Here is a 26,529-nt window from a genome sequence, read left to right as displayed (position 1 = left end):
AATTTCCATCCTCTTGGCTGTGGTCTCCCTACGGTGAACATAAGGCAAAATGATCATCCTTAGCCCCTTCTGTGTCACGCGAGGATTAACGAAGGGATTCTGCTTGATCTTTCACCATCGATTAGGCCTAGATGCTGTAAAATTAGAGGTTACTTTACAGAAAACCGATTAAGATGCAAATGATTTCTGCCCAGTGAATAATACAAGCCTTAGGGTTATGAGACCTTTTATTTTACTTTAAATTTTTAAATTCTTTTTTTTGAGACAGTGTCTCACTCTGTCGTCCAGGCTGGAGTGCAGTGGTGCCATCTTGGTATGCTGAAGCCTCAGCCTCCCAGGTTCAAGTGATTCTCGTGCCTCAGCCTCCCAAGTAGCTGGGATTACAGGCATGCACCACCACACCTGGCTACTTTTTATATTTTTAGTAGAGACCGGGTTTTTCCATGTTGGCCACTCTGGTCTCAAACTCCTGACCTCAGGTGATCTGCCCACCTCAGGCTCCCAACGTGCTGGGATTACAGGCGTGAGCCACTGTGCTCAGCCCAGGTTATGGGATTTTAAAAATAAATGCCCTATAGAATATTAACCAATTTCGTATGTAATTTAGCAGTCTTCTATCATTATCCCTTCCTTTCTCCGCCTTGACTATATATGTGTCAGATTTTTGTATTCTTTTCTGCAACCCCATTGGTGGAGGAGGGTTGGGGGCTCCCAGGAGGCCCTGGGCCACAGGGCTTCTGGGTTGGGGGTGAAACTAAAAATCGATATGTATCTCCAGTCCTGAGGGGTGTAGGATGCAGGCCCTTGGGGAGTTGCCACCACCTCTCTCTGCCCCCCAACCCCATGACTTACAAAGGGGAAGGGTCTTTTCCAAGGTCACCAGATGGTTAGTGGCTTTTCCCCTATCCCTCCCCCACCCACACCCCAGTATCCTTCTGCACTTTGGAGTTACAGCAGGTACCCGGATCATCTGGGGAGGAACTGCGGCCCCTTTCCAGCCCCACCCCAGTGCTTATCTTGGGAACATCGCCCTTGAGCTTTCATCTCAAGGCTGACGACAACCAGGTCTGGAACCTTCTGTAAGGGGCGGAGGGAGGGCAGGGCCATGTCGGGGAGGGGTAGATCCAGGATGGGTGAACTGAGGGAGTGGGGGTGATGTCAGAGGGTGGCTGAGGAGCCGAGCTCAGTGTGGACATGGTGACCTCCTGCTCCTCACCTGAGCCCAGGGCCCACAGACACTTGGCGGAGCTGAAGCTCAGCTTCTAAGTTTATTTCCGGGATCTAGGGAGAAGCTGGCTGATGGAGTGGCCTCCCGAGGAGGTGTCCGACCTCTGACCTGGGGCCCAGCCAGGCCTGACCCTGGTCTCTGTGGCTGTGGGGCAGGTCAGGCAGCATGAAGAGGAGACCTGCCCTCCGGGGGTTTGGCTCACTGCAGGCAGAGACAGCTTGAGCGAGCAGTGTGGGGCAACCGCCTCTTCCCTCCCCGCCGCCACAGCTGCCCGCACACCTGAGCAGAGCCACCTCCAGCAGGGCCTGGCTTTCCTCCTGCAGGGCCTTCACTTCATCCTGGATGGCCTGGGCCTCCTCCTGGATGGCCTGGGCTCCCTCCTTCAGGCTCTTATACAACAAGGTGGGCTGGACAAAGGGTTGCAGGGCCCGAGGTGGGTAGCCCGCTGTGCAGGCCAACCCGAGGCCCCTCTAGGAGAGCTGGGCTGGGAGGCAGGGAGAAGGCAAGACAAAGAAAGGGGGTCCTGGCTCAGGGTCTCACCAGGTTTTGCAGCTTCTCCCCCAGGGCCAGGTTGTGCACTTGGGTGGTGTTCAGTGACTCCCGAAGCCTAGGGTTGAAAAACAGACCCCTCCCACCTCAGCCCCCAGGCTTTTGTTCCAGGCAGCACCCCTCCCCCCACCTCCTGCATCAACCACCTGGTCCTACAGCCACCTGGGACCAGTGTCTCACTAAGAGCCCAGTCTTCCTGTCCCAGCAAAACCACAGGTGGGACGAGAATTGTTCTCCCTGAGTGATTGGTAGCAGGGGACCCAGAGAAAGACTAAGTATGCTTTTTGCCTTCCTTTGCAAGAGCAGGGCAGGCTGCTTCTGGGTGAGCTAGAAACCCTCTGAGGCTCCCCTTGGAAGGGGTGGGTGGTAGAGGGCTAGCTGCTCCTTTGGGCTGTAGGCAGGGTTGCCACAGGATTCTCGGTGGCTCCAGGCCAGTGACAGGGTCAATGCTGGAACAAGCCCTGCCGAGGTGTATGAATGGGAGGGCTGATCACTCAGGTCTATGGCCTGGACGCCTCTGTCATGCCCCGCCCCCACCTCAGGACCTCTGCTGACAGATGGGGCTCTGACTCCAGCATTACCCGAGAGGGGTGAGCGGCCATGGGATTGTGCAGGCCCCAGCTCCAGAGCCCGACATCTGGGGAACAAGCCCCTCCCCGAGACTGAACATTCCTCAAGTTCTTGGACAATTAAAGGTGGGGGTTCCTGAATGCCCGCTCACCAGGCATGTGGGCCCTGACCTGAAAGCCAGACCTGGCCTCGGTTGGGGGCAGCCCTGTCACCCTACCTGCCCCCATCTGCCCGCCCAGCTCACCTCATGCAGTCATTCTGCAACCGCCTGATCTCCTTTGAGGTCCGCTGGGGGCCCCAGTCTTCCTGATCTAGGAACCGGTACTCCTGGACCTCCGAGTCCCTGGAGCAAGTGGGCAGTGAAGGTCAGGCCAGAGGGTCTAGGGGATGAGGGAGGTGGGTGGGCAGTGTGGGGGTGCCCAGCCACAGGCCCAGGTTCCAGCAGGCCTCTTTGGGCCTCCTCTCTGCACGGGCCAAGGCTGAGTCCTGGCCCAGGTTTGAATATTTCTGGGTATGGGGTGGGGAGAAACACCATCCGCCTCCCTCAGTTTTGCACGTGCCTGCATGCTCCTGCACGTGCACACACACTCTCTCTCTCTCTCATGCAGCCTTACGATTCAGGGTCTTTGGGCTCAGTGGGCTCAGACGTGTTCAGGAGTGTAAACAGGAACGTGACGGTGGGTTCCAGTTGTTCTGAGGAAGGTGGCTTTGTAGAGAAGGTGCCAAGGTGACTGGAGAGGGTCAAGGCTGCTCACCCAACAGCCCGGGTCCTCCCACGCCCCCCATCCTTGCCATCTCCCTGCCTTTCAGGGGCCCCATCTTCTGTATCCCCCACCCTGTAGAGAAAGTGTGGTAGGAGGTGTGAACGGGACCCGTCCAGGAGGCCCTCCAGCGCTGAACTCCCCTGCACCCGTTCCTCAGCTCTGAACCCAGGAGCTGGGCCTGGACGCCCTGACAGCTGGAGGTTGGGTGTGACGACAGGGGTTCAGGCCTCCAATCAGACACAGGAAGAATTTCTCCAGCTGTCCTGCCTTCCCTGCCCGCCGCCTTGGGAGGTGCTGGGGTTTCCGTCACCTCCGAGTTCCACTCCTCGGCAGCCTGAGTGTCCTTGGGTTCCTGCTCCTCAACAGGCTGTGCCACTCGCTCGTTGGCCAACTTAGAGTGGGCTCTTTGTCTGCTCCTAAGAGACTGAGAGAGACAGAAGCCTGCTAGTCACCCACACCTACCATCCCCCCACGCCCTTTCTAGCCTGGTCTGGTTTTTGTGCGGCAGCTTCCAGCCTGGGGAGCGTCTATCACCAGCTTTATCCAGCATGCCAGACCCCCTCAAAGTGAAAGTTGCCAGATTTAGCAAATACAATACAGGCTACCCAGTGAAATCTGAATTTCAGCTGAAAATGGAGACTTTTTCAGTATCTGTCTCACATAATGTTTGGGATATACTTACACTAAAACACGATTCACTGCTCGTTTGAAACTCAAAGTTAACTAGGTGTCCTGTATTTTATCTGTCAGTCCTACCAAACTACATGCTAAAAATTTTTTTGAGGCTGAGTGCAGTGGCTCACGCCTGTAATCCCAGCACTTTCAGAGGCCAAGGCAGGAGGATCGCTTGAGCCCAGGAGTTAGAGACCAACCTGGGCAACATAGCAAGACCCCATCTCTACAAAAAATTTAAAAATTGGCTGGGCATGGTGGTGTGTGCCTGTAGCCTCAGCTACTTGGGAGGCTGAGGTGGGAGAGTCACTTGAGCCTGGGAGGTCGAGGCTACACTCAGGTGTGTTTGCATCACTGCACTCCAGCCTGGGCTTCAGAGCGAGACTCTCAGAAAAAAAAAAAAGGCTGAAGTTAATAGAATTGTGGCTATTCTTCACCCTGGTATTTTCCAGAATCCTGTGCATCTACTGGCCAAGTAACCACAGACATGGTCCATCTTCACACTGAGTCCACCTGCACCTCTAGATCCCCATGGACTTGCGGCAGGGGGCTTGTGGCTGCCCCTGTTATACTGTTATATTGTACCTTTCCAGGCAGCCTAAAATTACACAATTCCTGACCATGTGATATAAACCGACAGCTCTGCAGAGGGCCCCGTAACCCTGGAAAGTCCCTGAGCTCCAGCGTGGTATGGCTGCTGGAGAATAGGCAACTCTGTCACCAGGGGAACCTGGCTGTGTATAACAAGATCCACAGAATGATGGAGAGTCGTGCCTCTGAGAACCTCACTTTGGAAACGGCTTAAAGAAACAACTCCAAATAAAAGTAATTCACACGGACGACCACAGTAGCTGATTTACACCATGAAGAAAAACTGGAAGGGGCCTAAAAGGCCCAAATATAAGAAGTGGTAAGGAAACAAAGACTTTTTCACATGGTAGGACACAATTCACTCATGTGCTTACTGGTCTCCTGTAAACATTGCCTGTGGCATAGGCCTTGGGAACATATAGATGGACACAACCTGGTTCTGCCCAGGAGAAGTTCTAGAGGATGAGGGAGGCCCCAGGTTTGCAGCTGACAGTGCGGGGGGATGAGCCACACAGAGGTCTGTACAGAGAGCCCTGGCTGCAAGAGGAAGGAGCCATGCACTCTGCTTCGGAGCTCCAGAAAGACTGCACACAGGATGTGCCGCCTGGTCTCAAACAAGGATGCAGGGGAAAGCAGAAGAGGGAATGGTGTAAGCAAGAGCGGTGGGGTCCTGCAAAGGGCCCATGGCAGGGCCTGGGCTATAGCCCACAGGGGACGAGGAGGCATGGGGATCTTTGTGTGTCTGTCTATGTGGGCTGTTTGGCATAGTTCAGAGGATAGGTGGAAGGAGTAGACACTGAGGGCAGGATGCCAAGGGCCTTGGAAGTGAAGAAGAGAGACAAGCCACTAACTGCTGCATATGACAAGTGTCTAAACTGTGTTAATCCTGGAGGTGTGCATGAGACCCTGTCACATCACAAAAGTGGATCTTACGGTGGTATGAGCTGCGTACCAGTGTACCCACATAGGGTTGTCAAATAAAACACAGAATGCCAGGTTAAATTGGGATCTCATCGAGACCATCCTGGCTAACATGGTGAAACCCCGTCTCTATAAAAAAATACAAAAAACTAGCCGGGCGAGTTGGCGGGCGCCTGTAGTCCCAGCTACTTGGGAGGCTGAGGTAGGAGAACGGTGTGAACCCGGGAGGCGGAGCTTGCAGTGAGCTGAGATCCGGCCACTGCACTCCAGCCTGGACGACAGAGCAAGACTCTGTCTCAAAAAAAATAAAATAAAATAAAATAAATTGGGATCTCAGATAAATGATGAATTTTTTTTGAGACTTTATTATTTATTTTTGAGACAGGGTCTCACTCTGTCGCCCAGGCTGGAGTGCAGTGGCATCCTCTTGGCTCACTGCAGCCTCAACTTCCCAGGCTCAGATGATTCTCCCACTTCAGCCTCCCGAGTAGCTAGAACTGCAGGCCTGCCACCACACCCAGCTAATTTGTGTCTTCTTTGTAGAGACAGGGTTTCACCATGTTGCCCAGACTGGTCTTGAACTCCTGGGCTCAAGTGATCCTCCTGCCTTGGCATCCCAAAGTGCTGGGATTACAGGTATAAGCCACTACACCCAGCCAGATTGAGAATTTCTTCTCCAAAATGCCTATCTAGAAGTGTTTTGGATTTCAGATTTCTTAGGATTTTGGAATATTAGCATTATCTGAAAATCCAGAATCCAAAATGCTACAGTGAATGTCAGGGCAGTGCTCACAGTTTGGGATTTTGGATTTTCTTTTTTCTTTTTTTTGAGAGAGTCTCGCTCTGTCACCCAGGCTGGAGTGTAGTGGTGCAATCTTAGCTCACTGCAAGTTCCATCTCCCAGATTCACACCATTCTTGTGCCTCAGCCTCCCGAGTAGCTGGGACTACAGGTGCCCGCCACCACACCCAGCTAATTTCTTGTATTTTTTAGTAGAGACGGGGTTTCATCATGTCAGCCAGGATGATGGCAATCTCCTGACCTCATGATCCGCCCGCCTCGGCCTCCCAAAGTGCTGGGATTACAGGCGTGAGCCACCACGTTCAGCCAGGATTTAGGATTTTCACCCCACATATTTATACCCCATATGTGGCATGGGACATAGTTGTACTAGAAAACTATTATTTCTCTGATTTGGGAAACACTTATCTTTTTTTTTTTTTTTTGAGACAGTCTCGCTTTCTTGCCCAGGCTGGAGTGTAGTGGCGCAGTCTCAGCTCACTGCAACCTCTGACTTCAGGGTTCAAGCGATTCTCCTGCCTCAGCCTCCTGAGTAGCTAATTTTTGTATTTTTCTTAGAGACGGGGTTTCACCATATTGGTCAGGCTGGTCTCAAACTCATGACCTCGTGATCTGCCTGCGTTGGCCTCCCCAAGTGCTGGGATTGAGGCAGGGTCATGCTTATTCTTAAAAAATTGTGTTGTTTAAGATTCAGGCTTAAGTGGGCATCTTGTATTTTTTGCTAAATCTAGCAACTCTAACACCACGGCCACATGTTGGTGCCCATCAGAGGACACTGGGAGGCATGAAAAGCTCCATGATTACCAGTTGGTACGTGAGGAAGATGAGCAGATAGACAGACAGACAGGACTGGGGTCCTCTCAGGGTCCCACCAGCCAAGCAGAGACAGGTGCTTAATTCAGACTTGGACAGAAGATAGCTCAGGACCCGGATTTGAGTCCTACTCTGCTGCTCATAGGTGGGGCAGCTGCAGGAACTCAGGCTCAGCTTCCTAGCCTGTGAAATGGGTATTCAACTCCACAAATATTGGTTGAGCCCTAACTTTGTGCAAGGCCCTACCCTCAATGCTGAAAGGGTACAAAAATGAATCTCCTCCTTTGAGGGTTAATCACAGGCTGCGTAAAATGCTACTAGCCATCAGTGATGAGGAACTCTGCTGGTTGCTTTGCATATGACATCAACCTTGAAAACAACCTCCCGACCAATTCCGTTAGAGATGGAATTGGCCCCACTTTTCAAAAGAGAAAACCAGGGCTCGAGAAGAGTCACAGATGGGGGTGTACTGATCCCCAAGCAGGTGGCTATCAGGGAGCCTGCCAACCTGTCAGCCACACTGTGGAGAGGGGAAGGCAGCCTGGTCTAGGCCCACATGTTGGGAGAACCACCAGGCCTGAGCCAAAGCCTCATCTCAAGGGGTGGTGGGCCACCGGGCTGAGGACCTAGGCGAGGAGGCAGGGGTCCGTAGGCTGTGTGGGGAACTGCCCTGTGGAGAGGGAGGGTGAAGTTCATTCTCCAAGAAATAGGGACAGGTGTGAGCCAGGGGTTCACACCTCATATGCACGTTAGTGGGACTAGAATTTTGGTGTGGGAGGCTCATACCTGAGGCAGGGTGCCAGGCGCCATCACTCCTGACTCCACCGGTGCCCCTCCTACCGGGCACTCAGAGGCTCTCTGAAGCCGCTGTCCCCAGCTCCCACTGGAGGGGCACACCTGCCTAGGCTGGTGAGAAACCACCACACCCACTTACTCCATGACGTGTCTGGACACTGGGAGAACAGAGACAAATAGGACCCTGCCTCCAGCCTGAGCTGGAGTTGACACAGCTACTGTGTAAACATGTGTGCAGAGCAGACAGAATGGAGCTTGAAGGTGCTATGATGGAGGTCTGTGTGGACTTCTGGGATTTCTGGGACTCAAAAAGGGAGGGAATGGTCAGTTCTACTTGAAAATTGTTCATTAAGCACTCACCATGCACTAAGTGCTTTACTTGTATTATCTCATTGTTTTTTTTTTTTTTTTTTTTTTTTTTGAGATGGAGTCTCGCTCTTTCACCCAGGCTGGAGTGCAGTGGCACAATCTCGGCTCACTGCAACCTCCAGCCCCTGGGGTTCAAGTGATTCTTCTGCCTCAGCCTCCCGAGTAGCTGGGATTACAGGTGCCCACTACCACGCCCAGCTAATTTTTGTATTTTTAGTAGAGACAGGGTTTCATCATCTTGGCCAGGCTGGTCTTGAACTCCTGACCTCAAGCAATCCACCCATCTCAGCTTCCCAAAGTGCTGGGATTACAGGTGTGAGCCACCGCACCCACCCGGCCATCTCATTTTTAAACACTGTGGCACAGGTATTATTATTGTCCTCATTTTACAGATAAGTAAACTGAGGCACAGTAAAGTCTAATTATTATCATTTGCCTGGGGTCATACAGCTAGAAGCTGGCAGAGCCAGGATTCAAACCGGGTTGGATTGCAGAACCTGTGCTCTTTGCTTTCACTGGGTGGGGCAGGTAGGGAGGAAAGGCTGAGCAGGTGTGGCGTGTGAGCCAGACTTAATGACGCGGGGCTACCCAGGTGACGCAGGAGTGGGAAAAGACACAAGAGGCAGAGAGCAAAGGTTCAGAGGCAGGGACCTCTGAGCAACTCGCAGCCTGCGTTGGGTCTATGGGCTGAAGCCTGGACACCAGCCTTGGCCTGGAGTCCTCATCAGCCCCGCTAAGGTGTCAGGAGCCCCCTAGACCAGCCAGGGTTCTGGGGTGCAAACAGGAAACAATGCTGGCTGATTTGAGCAAAAAGGAGTTTATTGGGAGGATGCTGGGGAGTCACAGAACTCATGGAAAGAAGAGACTTCAAAGGGCAAGCATTGTAGGGCGCCGACTGCCAGAACCAGGACGGGGGAGGGCCTGCAGACGAGCAAACACATTCCCCCCACCAGACACTGCTGGACAGGCGGTGCCTTCATCCCTCCTCACACCCATTGCTCAAGGTGGGGAATCTGATCAGCTTAGGTCCTGGTTGCGGGGATCCACCAGCGACCATCCATTCTACCGCAGCACGGAGCATGGGAAGTCAGCAGAGCTTTCTGTTTTGGCTGGAGAGCAGTGGCACAATATTGGCTCATCACAACTTCCACCTCCTGGGTTCAAGCCATTCTCCTGCCTCAGCCACCCAAGTAGCTGGGATTACAGGCACCCGCCACCAGGCCCAGCTAATTTTTCTATTGTTAGTAGAGACGGAGTTTCACCATGTTGGCCAAGCTGGTCTTGAACTCCTGACCTCAAGTGATCCGCCAGTCTTGGCCTCCCAAAATGCTGGGATTACAGGTGTGAGCCACTGCGCCTGGCCCAATTTCCTTCTTTTTAAGGCTGAATAATATTCCACTGTATCGATAGGTCACACTTTATCCATTCAGGTGCTGGTAGACATTTGTGTTTCCAGCTGTTTGGTTATTGTTGAATAATGCTGCTAGGAACATGGGTGTACAAATCTATTCCAATCCCTGCTTTCAACTTTCTCTGGTCTTATTACACTCAGATGTGAAATTGTATTAAAAGGTTTTAAAGGTCAGGCATGGTGGCACATGCCTGAGTGTCAGCTACTCGGGCGGCTGAGGTGGGAGGATGGCTTGAGTCTGGGAGGTGGAGGTTGCAGTGAGCCCAGATCACAATACTGCAGTCCAGCCTGGGCGACAGAGCCAGACCCTGTCTCAAAAAAAAAAAAAAAAAAAACAAAGGCAGGGGTTTTGGCTGGGCATAGTGGCTCACACCTGTAATCCCAGCACTTTGGGAGGCCGAGGATGGTGGATCACCTGACCAACATGGAGAAACCCAGTCTCTACTAAAACTACAAACTAGCTGAGTGTGGTGGCACATGCCTGTAATCCCAGCTACTCAGGGGCTGAGGCAGGAGAATCGCTTGAACTCGGGAGGCGGAGGCTGTGGTGTGCCGAGATTGTGCCATTGCACTCCAGCCTGGGTGACAAGAGTGAAACTCAGTCCCAAAAAAAAAAAAAAAAAGAAAGGGTTTTAAGGAGAGGAGAAATAGGCCCAGCACGCCAGCCATGGTGATTCACACCTATAACCCCAGCATTTTGGGAGGCCGAGTCGGGCGGATCACCTGAGGTCAGGAGTTCGAGACTAGCCTGGCCAACATAATGAAATCCCGTCTCTACTAAAAATAGAAAAATTAGCCAGGCATGGTGGCGGGCACCTGTAATCCTAACTACGCGGGAGGCTGAGGCAGGAGAATTGCTTGAACCCAGGAGGTGGAGGTTGCAGTTAGCCGATTGTGCCACCACACCCTAGCCTGGGCAACAAAAGTGAAACTCCATCTCAAAATTAAAAAATTAAGGAGGGAAGAGACAGGATCATATTGTGTGTTTTAGGAAATATGTTCTAGCTGCAGTGCAGACAGTGTGGAGACACAGCAGCCAAAGGGAAGCACCCACAGGAGGCTAGTGCAATTGTCTGGTGACTGCGGAGTGGGGGGATGTTGAGGGGGATGGGGCTGGCCAGATGGGGTGAAGGAAGGAGCTGGTCCTGGGTTCCTGGCCTGTGTGACTGTGTCAGCTGGTGGCTCTGCTAATGGCACAGAGAACACAGGAGTAAGCAAGCTGCTGGATGAGCAGAGCTTCAGATGACTTCCTGAAAGGCAGTTCTAGATTCTGATTTGTAGCTCAGGACAGTTTTAGGTTGGAGATAAAGATGGCCAAGTCTTGAGCAAGGAGGCAGTTCAGAGAACCTAAGGCTACCTGGCAAGAGCAGGCAGGTGGGAAAGAGGGTCCAGGACTGAGGCCTGGTATGCAGACATTTCAGGAAAAGCCAAGAAAAAGGAGCTGGCAGTGCCATAGCTCCAAAGAGGGTGTGCTGGCAGAGTCCTGAGCTTGGAATACTGGACATTAGGACATCACTGGTTACCTTTGAGCTGTAAAGAGAGTGATGAGGGCATTGGGAATAAATTCAAAGAAAGTAAACAGCAACTTGGAACGTTCCTTCAAGCTTAAAAGGAGGGAGTAATGGTGGTAGCTAACGACAGATGCTGGTCAACTTTTGGTTGTTTTTGTCTTTTGAGACAGGGTCTATACTCTGTCGCCTAGACTGGAGTGCAATGGCGTCATCATGGCTCACTGTAGCCCAGACCTCCCAGGCTCAGGTGATCCTCCCACCTCAGCCTCCTGAGTGGCTAGGACTACAGATATGCGCCACCACACCCATTTTTTTTTTTTACATTTTTTGTAGAGTCAGGGTCTCCCTATGTTGCCCAGACTGGTCTTGAACTCCTGAGCTCAAGTGATCCTCCTGCCTCGGCTTCCCAAAGTGCTAGGATTATAGGTGTGAGCCACTGTGCCTAGCCTGGTTGTCATTTTTTAACAACAAAGCAAATAAAAGCCATTTAGGGCCGGGCGCGGTGGCTCAAGCCTGTAATCCCAGCACTTTGGGAGGCCGAGATGGGCGGATCACGAGGTCAGGAGATCGAGAGACGATCCCGGCTAACATGGTGAAACCCCGTCTCTACTAAAAAATACAAAAAAATAGCCGGGCGAGGTGGCGGGCGCCTGTAGTCCCAGCTACTCGGGAGGCTGAGGCAGGAGAATGGCGTAAACCCGGGAGGCGGAGCTTGCAGTGAGCTGAGATCCGGCCACTGCACTCCAGCCTGGGTGACAGAGCAAGACTTCGTCTCAAAAAAAAAAAAAAAAAAGCCATTTAGGACTTGGCAGAAAGAGGAAGGTTTCAGAGACAAGATAATTGGATCAAAAGCCAAGGTGGAAAGGTTAGCCTTGAAGAAGGGACCCGTATCCTCTGGGTCAGAAAAGGAGGTCAAAGTGAATTAAGTCTGCTGAAAACTTAATGGCCTTGATTTGTTTGGATGACTAGGAGGCAAGTACGAGTATGGAGGATGGGATGGGAGGCTGGTCTGTGCCACCTACATGTAGGGTCCTAGCCTTACCTAAGGCCAAGTGGGAGAATTTCCAGGCATCAGCATCTTTGAGCAGCTCCCCAGGGGTCCCACAGCACCAGCTGCTACACAGCATCCAGTCTGGACCATGGAGTGAGCAACTCAGGCTCCTTCAAAGGAGCCTGAAAGGGAATGGGGAACAAGGGCTGGACTTGGGAGGATGTTTACTTCCCAGGCATCTCCTGTGGGCACTGGGGGAGCTCTCAGCACCCTCACCCCAGACCCGACTTTCTTCCTCCTGGAAGAGGAGCGGATTAGGGACTGGACAGAAATAAACAAGACAAAGGGCACGACAGGCCAGGCGCAGTGGCTCACGCCTGTAATCCCAGCACTTTGGGAGGCCAAATCACTTGAGGTCAGAGTTCGAGACCAGCCTGGCCAACATGGTGAAACCCCATCTCTAATAAAAATATTAAAATTAGGCCGGGCGCGGTGGCTCAAGCCTGTAATCCCAGCACTTTGGGAGGCCGAGATGGGCGGATCACGAGGTCAGAAGATCGAGACCATCCTGGTTAACACGGTGAAACCTCGTCTCTACTAAAAAAAATACAAAAAACTAGCCGGGCGAGGTGGCGGGCGCCTGTAGTCCCAGCTACTCGGGAGGCTGAGGCAGGAGAATGGCGTAAACCCGGGAGGTGGAGCTTGCAGTGAGCTGAGATCCGGCCACTGCACTCCAGCCTGGGCGACAGAGACTCCGTCTCAAAAAAAAAAAAAATTAAAATTAGCTGGGCTTGGTGGTGGGCGCCTGTAACCCCAGCTACTGGGGAGGCTGAGGCAGGAGAAACGCTTGAAACCGGGAGGTGGAGGTTGCAGTGAGCTGAGAGCACGCCACTGGACTCCAACCTAGGCGACACAGTGAGACTCCGCCTCAAGAAAAAAAAAAAAAGTGGGGCAGGACAGTGATCTACCATGGGGCGAATGGGGGTGGGCGGGGCTAGGAGCGCCCGGACAAAGGGACAACTCCAGTGATGCAGCCCACAGGAGGCCTGGCCTTACCCTTGGCTCTGCCTTTGACTCAATAAAAGAAACAGTCCATGGACAGGCAGAAAATCTTTAATCAGGATTTTTTTCCAACTATAAAACAAAATCCCATTTTTTTCCTTAAATTTAGTTCCTCAGGAACAGAGAAGTTTGCAGTGATGATCTCAACTCCGCATCATCTGGTGACCTCTGATTCTGCAGGACTAAGACATTTCCCAAGAGTTCTGCCATATCAGCCCGTGAGGACAAGAGTTCTTCAGTGCGGTTCAGCTCAAGGACACCTAGGCCTCCCCGGCAAGGGGGCTTGCTTGCAAGTCTGACAAAGCACAGAGCGTTGAACAGATGGCCTGGGACTCCCAGGCCTGGCAGAGGGTTTTATTAGGGCCTGCCTGGCCTGCAACGTTTCTTCCAAGTACCCTGACCCAGCACTCATCTTCACTGGCATTCTCTGTTATCCACCAGCTCCTCTGCATACCTCAGCGTCTACTTCCATGAACTTATAAACATCAAAAGGTACAACGGACTGGGGTGCGGTGGGAGAGTCGGGGCAGGGCAGCCTTCAAATCCACACTATTGAATCCTCAGTATTCAAAGAAGAGAAAGATGGGGAAATTCTCCAGAGATCATGAGATGCATCCAGGCAGTGTTCTCATGTGAGAGGATAGGGAGGCCAAAAACTAAAATTGCTCTCAGCCCCCGCCGCTGTCTGGTACACAAGGAGTTTCCGAGGACTTTACAGGCATAGTCGCAAAATGCTAGTAAGACTGGCACTCTTCAACTTTTTCTTCTAGGGCCAAGTAGACTCTGTGTAACTTATTTTGTAAGAAATAGGTGTGGGTGACAAGAGGGGCCACCTCCACCCCTGCAGCAGAGTGGTAAGACTCCAGCGTGGGCCCTGCGCAAGGCACCAGCCCAGAGGCTGTGAGCCACAGAAACCCACAGCACCTGGTGGCCCCTTTGCTCCAAGCAGCCAGTGCCCTATCAACCTGGCATTTACCAAACATCTCAACAGCAGACCAGAACTAGAAAACACAGCTTCTGTGTAGTACACACTTATGGTCTGAGACCCAACTAAGGCTCCCCACATCCTTCAAAACTCAGACTTCACAGGCTGAATGTCCAGCTTCTTCCTCCAAGATAGAATTGCCCTCCGCCCACGAATTCTCTCTGGGACTATTTACAGAATTGGAAGGAAAACTCACGGAACCGAAAACTTCTTTACGCAGATGGGTTCAGGAAGAAAGCCACCAACAGAAAGCAACTCAGGATGGAAAGGCCGAGGCTGGCAGAACCCCTGGGCCTATTTCCAAGGAGCCACCCTTCCTGGCAAGAGCAGAGGGTGCCCCTCACCTCAACCCTCAGCCCTTTAACTTCTGGCTGGGCCAGTGAGTCTCCTCCACAGTCTATGGCCCATCTGGAAACTGGCTGTGGTACTTTGGAGAGATAGGAAGGACAGGACGACAAGAGACAGGACACCAGTGAGTGGCTGGGCCAGGCGGCCCAATTTCCTAACACCAAGATGGCTGCCACTGCTGCCCAAGCCCTCAAAGGCAGACAGGCTTCATGCACAGCACCAGCACACACACAGGTAACAAGACCAGGGGAGGGGACCCTAAGTGTCCCCTCCACAGGGAGGGGGCTATGTACAGGACAGGAGGGAGAGTCTGGCCAGGTGCACCCCCCACTGCATCTCATTCAACCAGGAGATCAAACTGCTCAGCAGCTTCAAACTCCGCGTTCATGGCCGCCGCCCACTCATCCAGCTCCGTTTTCTGAGGGAAGAGAAATGGGGAGCAGGTGAGTGAGAAGGGAACATGGTGGCTGGAGCATCTCACCCACACCCTGCAGGTGCTGCCTATCCCCCAAAAGAGCCAGAGCCCCAGCCGTGCACGTCTGCTGGAGCACACGGCAGAGAAAAACCCCTGCCTCTCACTCACCAAGATCTCTGGCATCTTCTTCTTCTTACGTTTCTGTTTCTCGGGTGGTGGGGAGATTCCAGGGAGAGTCATGTCTGGGGCCCAGGGCTTTGCACAGACTCTGGGGACCTCAGTGAATTTGGAGCACACCACTGGTGAGACTCCGGACAAGTCTTCTGCCCCCAGCAGCCCCTCGAAGCCAAAGCAGGACCGGCGGCCTGGGGTGGAGGTGGAGGTAGAGGCCAGGGTCTCCAGCCGGCTGTAGGAACGCCTGACTTTCTTAGACATTTCCAAGTCTCTGGCGTCCAGCTCTCCTTCCGTGGAGCTGGACTCGGCATCAGGGTTGGGCACAGGAGTGGTGGTGGGGGTGGCAGGGATGATGTGTGTCTTGAAAAGGTCCTCTTTAGTAAGCTCCCTGCCAGGGGGCTCGTTTTCTTTCTCCAAGAAAAAGGCAATCTGTACCAGGACAGAAGAGAGGATGCCCCCAATACTTAGTTGGACTGCTTACTTCCAGAAAAGCCTGAGAAGATTCAGCGTGGAAAGAAAGACCCACAGGACACACACTTTTTTAAGGAAGAGACAAATCAGACCCTGAAAGAGACGAGGGGAGAAGAAAACAACCCACCATTGCTTCCGAGGAGTCTGCTTTTGTGACACGAGTGGACTTGCCCCCATCTGCTGATGCTGTCACTTGCTTCCAAAATGTGCCCAGCATCCAGCCTCCCCTCTGACCAACTCAAGCCCTCATTAGGTGTCTTCCAGACCAGCTGAGCAACCTTTTTTTGTTTGTTTTGTTTCCGGATATAGGGTCTTAACTCTGTTGCCCAGGCTGGAGTGCAGTGGCACGATCATGGCTCACTGCAGCCTCAGCCTCCAGGGCTCATGCAATCCTTCTACCTCAGCCTCTGAGTAGCCAGGACTACAGGCACGTGCCACTCTGGCTGATTTTTTTTGTTTCTTTGTAGAACAGGGGGATCTCCCTATGTTGCCCAGGCTGGTCCCAGCGACCTTCTGATTTCTCTCCACATTTCCGCCCTTGCCTTCTGTGGTCCATCTGCCACACAGCTGATGAGCATTGTCCTAAAATGTCCACTCAGTCCATAAGTATTTATCAGTCACCTGTTCTGTGCCAGGAACTGGGAATATAGCAGGGAATAAAACAGAGAAAACCCCTGCCCCATTCTAAGGGAAAAACAGATAAGAAAATTCAGTATTATGTGAGCAGTATCAAGCACTACAGGAAAACACAGAACAGGACAGAGTGCTTGGGGTAGGTTAGAATTGCGAAGAGATAAAGGTCAATACAGGCCTCACTGAGGTGACATTCTAGCTACAACTTGAAGGAGGTATGGGAGTGACTCGTGGCCAAGTGTTCTAGGCAGTGGGAACAGAAGGTCCAAAAACCCTGAGGCCACAGAGTACTAGTCAGGGTCAAAGAACAAGAGGCCAGCGTGGCTGAAGTGAAGGAAAGAGGAAGAAACTGAAGATGAAGTTCAAGAGGTAACGGGTGGCCAGACATGGTGGCTCATGCATATAATCCCAGCACTTTGGGAAGCTGAGGTGGGTGGATCACCTGAGGTCAGAAGTTCGAGACAAGTCTGGCCAACATAGTGAAACCGTCGCTACTGAAAATACAAAAAAATTAGCCAGGCGTGGTGGCAGGTGCCTGTAATCCCAGCTACTTGGGAGGCTGAGGCAGGAGAATCAACTGAACGTGGGAGGCGGAGGTTGTAGTGAGCCGAGATTGCGCCACTGTGCTCCAGCCTGGGTGACAGTACAAGACTCCAACTCAAAAAAAAAAAAAAGGCCGGGCACGGTGGCTCACACCTGTAATTCCAGCACTTTGGGAGGCCGAGGCGGGCGGATCACGAGGTCAGGAGATCGAGACCATCCTGGCTAACATGATGAAACCCCGTCTCCACTAAAAATACAAAAAAATTAGCTGGGCCTGGTGGCGGGCACCTGTAGTCCCAGCTACTTGGGAGGCTGAGGCAGGAGAATGGCGTGAACCCGGGAGGCAGAGCTTGCAGTGAGCCAAGATTGCGCCACTGCACTCCAGCCTGGGCGACAGAATGAGACTCCGTCTCAAAAAAACAAAAAACAGGGAAGCTGAATAAATTGGTGGTCACCACTGACTACCACTTCCTCATCCTCTGTAGCCAAGCAGTCACCCAGGTCCTGGCAACTTTATCCTGTTTGATGTACCATGAATCTCAGTCAGTCAACAAGAATGAGTGGCTACTAGGAAAGGCAGACGTCCCTACCCTCAAGGTGCCTATGTTCTTAGAGAGGAGAGAAAGACATCAAACATGCAAGAAAATACACTATAAGAACTGGTAAGGATCAGGCACAGTGGCTCATGCCTATAATCCCAACACTTTAGGAGGCCAAGGTGGGAGGATCACTTAAGTCCAGGAGTTCAAGACCAGCCTGGGCAACATAGTGAACCCTCATCTCTACAAAAAAAATTAGAGAAAGCATAAAAAAATTAGCCAGGCATGGTGGTGTGCGACTGTAGTCCCAGCTACTTGAGAGGCTGAGGAAGGAGGATCTGCAGTGAGTCAAAATCTCACCACTGTGCTCCAGCCTGGGTGGCAGAGCAAGACCTTGTCTTTAGAACTGGTAAGGCCTGGCCGGGCGCGGTGGCTCAAGCCTGTAATCCCAGCACTTTGGGAGGCCGAGGCGGGCGGATCACAAGGTCAGGAGATCGAGACCACAGTGAAACCCCGTCTCTACTAAAAATACAAAAAATTAGCCGGGCGCGGTGGCGGGCGCCCGTAGTCCCAGCTACTCAGGAGGCTGAGGCAGGAGAATGGCGGGAACCCGGGAGGCGGAGCTTGCAGTGAGCCGAGATCGCGCCACTGCACTCCAGCCTGGGCAACAGCGTGAGACTCCGTCTCAAAAAAAAAAAAAAAAAAAAAAAAGAACTGGTAAGGCCTAAGAGAATTACATAGAGAAATGTGCCAGCAATAGGATAAGGGTGATCAGGGAAGGCCTCTGGGGAGGGATTCCGTCTGAACCCAGTACTGTGTGTCATCCTGGCTTTAGCTCACGCCCTTGGCTTCATGCTTCAGAATTCCTGGACTTCACGTCATTCCACTGGTCTTGGAGCCCCAAGGTAGCGCTTCTCCAAACCATTCTCCCCACAGCTCCCAGAAGGGTCTTTCTTAAAACATTCAAACTTGACTCAGTCACTACCTTACCCAGAACTCTCCAAAGGCTGCCCACAGACCCAAGAATGAAGCCCAAGTCATGAGTGTGGCTTTTGTGCCTCATCGGGCTCTGCTCTGCCTTAGGGTGCCCCCTCCCCTGCTGAGGTCTGCTGCAGACACTAAACAAATTGCTATTCCCCAAACCTTGTGATTTTTCTTTAAATTCCCAATCTCTGCAAACATGGCTTCTTCTTTGGCCTGGAACCCCGCCCCCTTTTTTTGAGATGGAGTCTTGTTTTGTCGCCCAGGCTGGAGTGCAGGGGTGCGATCTTGGCCCACTGCAACTTCCGCCTCCTGGGTTCAAGCGATTCTCCTGCCTCAGCCTCTTAAGTAGCTGGGACTACAGGCATGTGCCACCATGCCTGGCTAATTTTTGTATTTTTAGTAGAGACAGGGTTTCATCATGTTGGCCAGGCTAGTCTTAAACTCTTGACCCAAGTGATCTGCCTGCCTCGGCCTCCCAAAGTGTTAGGATTACAGGTGTGAGCCACTGCACCCACCCTCTACTTGTCTTTAAAGACTCAGTTTAAATGTTTCTTCTTCCATGAAACATTCCCTGAGCCACATGGTCTGGGTTAGCCACCATCATAGCATCTAGTATTCCTTATTGCAGTCCCAGTACACAACGCTGCCATCACTGGTCATTTGTCTTTCTCCCTAGTTGACTCTAAGCCCTATCAGCTCTTCAAAGGAGTTCACATTTCTCATTCATTATGTCTTCAGATTGTCTATTAATGAAACATCCTTTGACAATAGCTTGTGCTAAAACTGTAAAAATGTCATACACATGACTTATCTTAGAACACCCATAAATGAAAGCTAAAGGCAAAATGGATTAGAAAGGCAATATGTGGAGTTAAGACATCGCTCAGTTTTTACATGAAGTTCCAGGAAAATGGTAGAAATACACAAGGCATAAAAAGTTAAGTGTATTAAGTCTTCAGGGAGTACTCAAGACTGGCAATGCATGCAGGTGCCCAAAGGCAAACTGTTTTTGTAGTACTGCAAAACAGCTCCCTGGGCAGATGTGAGCAGCCAATGTGTGCTGTCCACCTCTAGAGTGACCCAGATTCTACTTAATTAAGTAGATGAAAGTGAACTCACCCTAGGGCTCCTGCGAGGTGACTGGACAGCTGGGACCTGCGGGGTACAATACCAATTGATCTCATAGCTGGCCCCCAGTTTCGCCCGCCTACTCACCCACAACACCCTCCTTAGCCTTTACCTCTACAGCATGGGCCACGATCCTCTTTAAAACGATGGGCTTTCTGATTGCAGCCGCACTGGGTGTCTGGAGAAGAGGGATGAACGTGAGCTCAACATTAGGTGAGGGGCCACAAGGGGAGGAAGTGAGAAACCTGGGGCTCACCTTCGGCCAGATTTCAGGGAGGATGCTCGGGAGTTCAGAGCCTGATTTCCGCTGGGACCTCCGCAGAGGCTTAGTAGGAGATGGGGCCCTTGGCCCTGGAAAGAGAAAAAAGTTAAGTGGTAGAGGAGGACTCTAGACTAAGCTTAGAGTCCAGAGAACAGGTTCTAGAGACAGCGAGAAAATTCCCAAACAAGCCCTTCTAAGGGCGCCTCCTCTGGAGGCAGCAGCGGGAGGGAAGGGCAATCTTTCACAGGACTGCGTCCCCCAAACGGCTGGACCTCACGTCTCCCGCGTGCCCTCCGCTCACCGGAGCGCTGAGCGGCTCCTCCGGACCGCGTTCGCCTCCCAGACATAACTAAGCTCGGTCTCGAGCTCCTCCAGCGCCGCCGCCCCGGGCGCGCGCCAACGGGGAAGGCCACTCGCTGCAAAAAACTTTCGAATTACCCGCCCTGCGGAGAAGGAAGCGGAAGTGACGTAGGGACAGAGGTCCGCGGCGCTCGGGCCCCCTCTCTTTTCCACCGGTCTTCACGTCTAGCGTCAGCGGAGGCGTGGCCCAGGGGTGCGATGGCGTCATCAGGGCGCGCCGCACCCGGAAGAGACGTGGCAGCGGAGGGATAATCGGGGCGGCCGGGGCTGAAGGGAGCGGAGCAAGATCCTTGGAGAGCGTGGTCCCTGCCCTTCCTCGCCTCGAAGCATCGCTGCCGCCCTTCGGAACTGGTGCAGCGGCCGATCAGTAAACACAGAGACTGGGGTCTGTAGAGAAGGGGCGGGGCTTGGAGGGGGTGGGGCTCAGGGGAGGCCTTGGGGGCGGGGCCGGTGGTATCGGGGAGTCGCTGATGGAGGGGCCTGGCCGGGGGCGGGATCCAGAAGGATTGAGGGGTCGCCGGAGGTGGGATTTATGCAGGGGGTGTTTCCCCGCATAAGGAGGAACAGTGGGCAGAAATCTTGGGTCGGGGCGAATAAGAGAGTGTCTGGGGGAGTTAAGAGTGGAAACTGGGCTGGTGAGAGCGTAGTGGTGGCCACCAGAACCTGGCTTCCTACCAACTCAGGTCCCTTTCCCAGGATCGATCATGGGGCTTTGTAAGTGCCCCAAGAGAAAGGTGACCAACCTGTTCTGCTTCGAACACCGGGTCAACGTCTGCGAGCACTGCCTGGTAGCCAATCACGCCAAGGTGGGGCCTTCAGGGGAGCGACTGAGCAGGGCACTGGGTGGGCAAGGCGGTATTGGCTTCCTCCAAATCAATGAGGGTCCCCGCGCTAGAATGTAAGCCCCACAAGGGCAAGGACTTGGTTTATTTTGTTCACTGATATATCCCCCGCCCCCAAGAGAGAGTCTGGCGCACAGTATGTGCTCAATAAATATTGATTGAACAAACAAAAGGATGAGTCTCCTCTGTGACTAGAGAAAAAGAGACTGTCAGACCTTGGGGTGATAGGCCGAGCAGCCCCAGCACCAGTTGTGACATCTCTCTCCCACTCCAGTGCATCGTCCAGTCCTACCTGCAATGGCTCCAAGATAGCGACTACAACCCCAATTGCCGCCTGTGCAACATACCCCTGGCCAGCCGAGAGACGACCCGCCTTGTCTGCTATGGTGAGGCCTTGGCACCTCGGGGGGATCAGGCCAGCCTCAGGGGCCAGCTTGGTGACTGGTTTCCAGGCCCTCCTCAAGCAGCAGGACAGTGAGTCCCCCAAGTCTCAGAACCCAGATTCTAGTCCTATTAAAGTTCCTTACCTGCTCTGTAAGTTCAGGCAAGTTATTCTTCCTTTCTAGGCCTCACTGTCTTTCCTAAAAATTAAAGCTCCTAGTTCCTCTTTCCTAAAAATTCAGACCTGCCAATCTGGAGGTTTGAGCGAGAGCCAGTCAAGCTTATGTGTATGCTGGTGGCCGTGACTATCAGCTAGCCAGACCGGCATGTCGCTTTCAGATATTCAGGATCCACCACTGATTCCAAGTCTAAACAGAGAGGAAGTGAGTTTCCCACATTAAAGTTAGCTAAAAGAAGTCAGCAGACATATGTGTCATGACTTTGACCTGAATCTGGAGTAAGAGCCTTAGCTCCAGTTTTTGAAGGAGCTCATGCAAGAGGCAGCTCCATATGTGTTTTTCCTTATGAGTGCGTGTGTGTACTTGCAGGCACTTAATGTACACTGTGTGTTTAAATGAGTGTTAGTGTGTTGATTAGTACTTGGGGGTGAATGAATGGGTAAATGTATGTACGTAAACATATGAACACAGGTGTGTTGTGGGAGTACAAGAGAATGCATGGTTGAATGTGCCTGAGTGTTAGCAAACCTGTGAGTGTATAGATGTGTATGTGTGAGGGCTCCTGTGCCCATAGTGTAGATATAGTGAATGCTACTTGTGTTTGATTATGTGCTTATAAGCACATGTACATGTGTGCCCAGGGATGTGTACATGCATATGTGTGCCTGTGTGTATATCAAGGAACCTTTTCTGCAACTGTTCATTATTAGCCATTAGCCCAAAGAGTATGATGAGTGCAGGCCCAGAGAGGACTCACTGAAAGGAGAGGTGGCGTTTCTTCCCACCCAAACTTACCCCTGTGAGCTGGACAGCTTGGTAGCACTGCCTGGACTTAGATGGTGATAGCCAAGAAGACTGATGTTTTAGGGAACAGGACGGGGAGGAGAAGGCTCTGGCACACACGTGTGTCCATATGTCCTGCAATGGTTTGGGGGCTATTGCTAGGCTAGGAGCCCTAAGTGTCTTCTTCCTCATGTCTCTTCTCCCCTGTCTCATGGGCCCTAAGATCTCTTTCACTGGGCCTGCCTCAATGAACGTGCTGCCCAGCTACCCCGAAACACGGCACCTGCCGGCTACCAGTGCCCCAGCTGCAATGGCCCCATCTTCCCCCCAACCAACCTGGCTGGCCCTGTGGCCTCCGCACTGAGAGAGAAGCTGGCCACGGTCAACTGGGCCCGGGCAGGACTGGGCCTCCCTCTGGTGAGAGTCCCTCTGTCTGTCTGACCATCCATCTGCCCTGGGCCCCACCTGAGCCAGATGGGTGGGGACAGTACTAGGCAGCCTGGTGACCCAGATTCCCTCCTCCAGATCGATGAGGTGGTGAGCCCAGAGCCCGAGCCCCTCAACACGTCTGACTTCTCTGACTGGTCTAGCTTTAATGGTAAGTGGTGGCTTCCACCGACTGTCTGGGCTTTAGCCTCCCTGCTCTGCTGACAGCTCCCTTGGTCTACAGTCACATGCTCTACCCCTGAGCTCTACCCACTACTTCTGCTGATGGCTCTCTTTCCGCCCACAGCCAGCAGTACCCCTGGACCAGAGGAGGTAGACAGCGCCTCTGCTGCCCCAGCCTTCTACAGCCAGGCCCCCCGGCCCCCGGCTTCCCCAGGCCGGCCCGAGCCGCACACAGTGATCCACATGGGCAATCCTGAGCCCTTAACTCATGGTGAGCCTGGGAGTGACCCAGGCCGCGGAAGGATAGAAAGAGGGTGGTGGAGTGGTTTGTGTACGGGGAGCTTGAGGATCCAGAGAGAGACCCACCTGGAGGAACCTGTCCTCAATCCAGGCACAGCCATTACCTCCGCACGATTCTGAGATGCTCTGTCAGACTGAGGAGGGCAGGTGATCCCCCTAGCCCTCCCCAAAGCGGCCAGTTTTCCTGAGTCTATTGGTGCTAGTGGCTCCACCCTGTAGCCCCTAGGAAGGTGTATGATACGCGGGATGATGACCGGACACCAGGCCTCCATGGAGACTGTGACGATGACAAGTACCGACGCCGGCCTGCCTTGGGTTGGCTGGCCCAGCTGCTAAGGTACACAGGGTCAGGCGGGCGGAATGCCGGGAAGGGGTGGAGAGGGAGTGGGAACCAGAGGCCCTGGGAGGGACAGTTTCATAACCAAAGGGGCTCGTTCTGGGGAGTGACAGTACCTGGTGTTGGGGTGTGCAGAGGCCTTGGCTGTGCAGCAGAAGCTGTGGTTTGCTTCTCTCTGGGGCTGTCTCAGTGCCTCCTACACAGGAGGTTTGGACTCAGGCTCTTTGAGGCCCCTTCCTGAACTGACACCCGCTAATCTTTGTAACTCTCCCCGACGCCTGACACGTTGTAGTTTCCAGAACACAGTCGTGTGCCTCAGCTGGTCTGAGCTGCACAATAAGGCCCTATGGTGGCAAGTGCAGGAGTGATCATCTCTGAGGCACAGACGAGGAGATGGAGGTTCAGGAATGGGTGGTGACCGGGGCTTCTCTCTAGGCCGTGGGGGCCACCAGGGATTGGGGCCTGACCTGATTTTCCCCTCATCCCCCCAGGAGCCGGGCCGGGTCTCGGAAGCGACCGCTGACCCTGCTCCAGCGGGCAGGGCTGCTGCTACTCCTGGGATTGCTGGGCTTTCTGGCCCTCCTTGCCCTCATGTCTCGCCTAGGCCGGGCCGCAGCAGACAGCGACCCCAACCTGGACCCACTCATGAACCCTCACATCCGCGTGGGCCCCTCCTGAGCCCCCTTGCTTGTGGCTAGGCCAGCCTAGGACTTGGGTCCTGTGGAGGAGAGGCGGCGTAATGGGGAGGCTGGGGGCACCTCTTCACTGCCCCTCTCCGTCAAGCCTAAGACACTAAGACCCCGGACCCAAAGCCGAGTCCACCAGAGTGGTTGCAGGACGGGCCTGGAGTCCCCGCGGGTCAAGCATTTATCTTGACTTGCTTTCCTCCCAGGTCTCCAGCCTCCCACCCCTTGCCCCATGAAGGAGCTGGCAGGTGGAAATAAACAACAACTTTATTAAAACACCCGAGGCAGCCTTTTCGTTCAGCCTCCTCAGCCCTGTTCCGACTCCCCAGGCCTCAGTGGTTCTCCTCCCGGTACTCGATGGCCAGAAAGTCCAAGGACAGGCGGTTGAAGAACATGGCTCCGTTGAGCACTGGGTGGAGGAGAGAGCCCCCCATGAGCCCCAGTACCCTTCCCTGGCTACTCCTTGCCATATCTCAGGGTTCCAAAGCTCCCCGCTCCCCCTTGCACCCTCCCCCTCTCGCCACTCACTCAGGATGGTCAGGGCAGAGCAGCGGATGTACTTGTTTTCTGTCATCTCAGCATAGAGTGACCCCATGGCAGCCCAGCAGATGCTGATCACCTGGGAGAACTGTAGGCCCATCTAGTGGGAGAGTGGCCCCCTGACACAACAGTGGGGTTTCCATCAGCCCCCCGGGCCTCCTGCAGCCAGCCCTTGCGTCCCTGCCCCGAGCCTACCATCAGGACGACCGTGTAGTGAAAGCTCATGCGTTCGTAGTGGTGGGTGATGCAGAAGTTGTGCACGTCGCTGATGAAGATGCCCAGGTGTAAGAAGAAGAGCATCAGTGCAGCTGTGGTGAGCATCATGCCTTTTGGGAAGAAGAATGTGGCGATGCGGTCTCGCAGCCGCATCTTGCCCACAGAGTAGATGCAAGTCAGACTTGAGAGCTGGAGCAAGCAGGCCCTGCCCAGGAAAAGCAGCAGTCTCTGGTTCTAGAGTGCCTGGTATGGAATAGCAGTGGGATTTTAGAACCAGGAGGACAGTGGAGGGGACAAGATTCTAGAACACAGGCTGATTCCAGCCAACACAGGACTGCCTCACAGGTGGTAGGGGTGCTCTGAATTGTGAGATCAGTGGGGGCCCATAAGGCGAAGGGGCAGCAGCCCTAGTTGTCCCGTACTCACTCTAGACACTTTTGTGCACATCTCAATTTTCCCACAATGGAGGCAGCGTGAACACAGTCTACAGATGAAGAACTGGGGCTCAGAAAAGTTGAGGGGTGTGGTCTAGATTCACAGCAAGTTTTAGGCAGATGAGAGATTAGGACCCACCTGCATAGCTGGAAGGCATTCCCAGGTGAGGGGAGGCCTGGGGTGAATCCCAGGTTCCAAGTATTTGCTCTACCCTCTGGTGGAAAGGAATTACGAGAAGGAAAGATATCAACAGATTCTTCAGAGCTGTCCCGGGATCTTCCCCGTGCCCTTCCCAGTGTGGCCCAGAGGGCACCTGGCTTTACCATTCTCTCCCCAGATGTTCTTACAGGACCCAATGCTGGTCAGCTTTCCTCTCTGCCACCTTCAGGTGCTTGGAGCATTTTCACCTCCATCCGTCCAAGAGTCCCATGAGACAGCTGGGGCTGGTGGCATAAATCCTATTTGACAATTGAGTCTGAGGCAGAAAGGATGGTCTTCCTCAAGTTGTCATGGCCAGTAAGGGAGGGAGTCAGGACTGCAACTAAGATCTGATACTACCTGAGGCTGTGCTGAGCGAGCAGGGTCAGATGCAAGCCAGAAGGAAAACATTTCCTCCATGCATGTAAGAGATGAGAACGAGGCTGGGGGTGGTAGCTCACACCTGCAACCCCAGCACTTTCAGAGGCCCAGGTGGGAGGATTGCCTTGGGCCAAGAGTTCAAGACCAGCTTGGGAGACAGCAAGACCCCATCTCTCTCTTTTTTTTTTTTTTGAGACAGTTTCACTCTCGTTGCCCAGGCTGGAGGGCAATGGCGTGATCTCAGCTCCCCGCAACCTCTGCCTCCTGGATTCAAGCAATTCTGCCTCAGCCTCCCGAGTAGCTGGGATTACAGGCATGCACCACCAAGCCCAGCTAATTTTGTATTTTTAGTGGAGATGCGGTTTCTCCATGTTGGTCAGGCTGATCTCGAACTCCCAGCCTCAGGTGATCTGCCCACCTTGGCCTACCAAAGTGCTGGGATTACAGGCGTGAGCCACCACTCCTGTCCAGCAAGACCCCATCTCTTAAAAAAAAAAAATTGCTGAGTGTGCTGGTGCGTGTCTTTAGTCCCAGCTACTCAGGAGGCTGAGATGGGAGGATTGCTGGAGCCCAGGAGTCCCAGGCTGCAGTGAACTATGATCGTGCCACTGTACTCCAATCTAGGTGACACAGAAAAAAATAAAGGAAAAGAAAAAAAACAAAGGTGAGCACTCCAAGGCCGTCAACAAAATATGCCAGAAAAACAGCCAGAAATGGTATAGAGTGAGATGACAGCTCCCAGGGATTGAAGC

The 26,529-nt window shown here is 53.2% G+C and overlaps 3 protein-coding genes across 10 annotated transcripts; 1 reads left to right on the top strand and 2 right to left on the bottom strand.

The window, feature by feature from the left end:
* Positions 1 to 1,141: 1,141 nt before the first annotated feature.
* Positions 1,142 to 19,970, bottom strand: CDCA5 (cell division cycle associated 5). Of its 2 annotated transcripts, XM_074013225.1 has the most exons (10): positions 19,832 to 19,970; positions 19,525 to 19,619; positions 19,381 to 19,446; positions 19,260 to 19,295; positions 14,965 to 15,399; positions 3,422 to 3,535; positions 2,962 to 3,053; positions 2,592 to 2,690; positions 1,769 to 1,835; positions 1,142 to 1,635 (listed from the first exon to the last, which is right to left on the bottom strand). In XM_074013225.1, the coding sequence occupies exons 1-10, from the start codon at positions 19,875 to 19,877 to the stop codon at positions 1,282 to 1,284; spliced, it is 1,404 nt and encodes a 467-aa protein (XP_073869326.1). In that variant the 5' UTR covers positions 19,878 to 19,970; the 3' UTR covers positions 1,142 to 1,281. The 2 variants fall into 2 exon arrangements, with proteins under 2 accessions (XP_073869326.1, XP_005577376.2); XM_005577319.4 differs by lacking the exons at positions 1,142 to 1,635; positions 1,769 to 1,835; positions 2,592 to 2,690; positions 2,962 to 3,053; positions 3,422 to 3,535 and adding an exon at positions 13,084 to 14,799.
* Positions 19,971 to 20,115: 145 nt separating this feature from the next.
* Positions 20,116 to 24,283, top strand: ZFPL1 (zinc finger protein like 1). Of its 5 annotated transcripts, none has more exons than XM_005577320.5 (8): positions 20,116 to 20,275; positions 20,587 to 20,696; positions 21,007 to 21,118; positions 22,299 to 22,492; positions 22,601 to 22,673; positions 22,809 to 22,955; positions 23,204 to 23,321; positions 23,813 to 24,283. In XM_005577320.5, the coding sequence occupies exons 2-8, from the start codon at positions 20,595 to 20,597 to the stop codon at positions 23,997 to 23,999; spliced, it is 933 nt and encodes a 310-aa protein (XP_005577377.3). In that variant the 5' UTR covers positions 20,116 to 20,275; positions 20,587 to 20,594; the 3' UTR covers positions 24,000 to 24,283. The 5 variants fall into 5 exon arrangements, with proteins under 5 accessions (XP_005577377.3, XP_073869329.1, XP_015289970.3 ...); XM_074013228.1 differs by having other exon boundaries at positions 21,007 to 21,206; XM_015434484.4 differs by having other exon boundaries at positions 20,574 to 20,696.
* On the bottom strand, positions 24,257 to 25,658 carry TMEM262 (transmembrane protein 262). 3 transcript variants are annotated; one of them, XM_065529422.2, is made up of 5 exons: positions 25,522 to 25,658; positions 25,337 to 25,412; positions 24,743 to 24,873; positions 24,536 to 24,635; positions 24,257 to 24,416 (listed from the first exon to the last, which is right to left on the bottom strand). In XM_065529422.2, exons 1-5 carry the CDS (start codon positions 25,522 to 25,524, stop codon positions 24,340 to 24,342), a joined length of 387 nt encoding a protein of 128 aa, XP_065385494.1. In that variant the 5' UTR covers positions 25,525 to 25,658; the 3' UTR covers positions 24,257 to 24,339. The 3 variants fall into 3 exon arrangements, with proteins under 3 accessions (XP_065385494.1, XP_073869331.1, XP_073869332.1); XM_074013230.1 differs by lacking the exons at positions 25,337 to 25,412; positions 25,522 to 25,658 and having other exon boundaries at positions 24,743 to 25,062; XM_074013231.1 differs by lacking the exons at positions 25,337 to 25,412; positions 25,522 to 25,658 and having other exon boundaries at positions 24,568 to 24,635; positions 24,743 to 25,062.
* Between the last annotated feature and the right edge of the window lie 871 nt (positions 25,659 to 26,529).

This window comes from Macaca fascicularis, chromosome 14 (genome assembly GCF_037993035.2).
Source record: "Macaca fascicularis isolate 582-1 chromosome 14, T2T-MFA8v1.1".
Classification (NCBI taxonomy): domain Eukaryota; kingdom Metazoa; phylum Chordata; class Mammalia; order Primates; family Cercopithecidae; genus Macaca; species Macaca fascicularis.
This window is presented reverse-complemented; position numbering and strand designations above follow the sequence as displayed.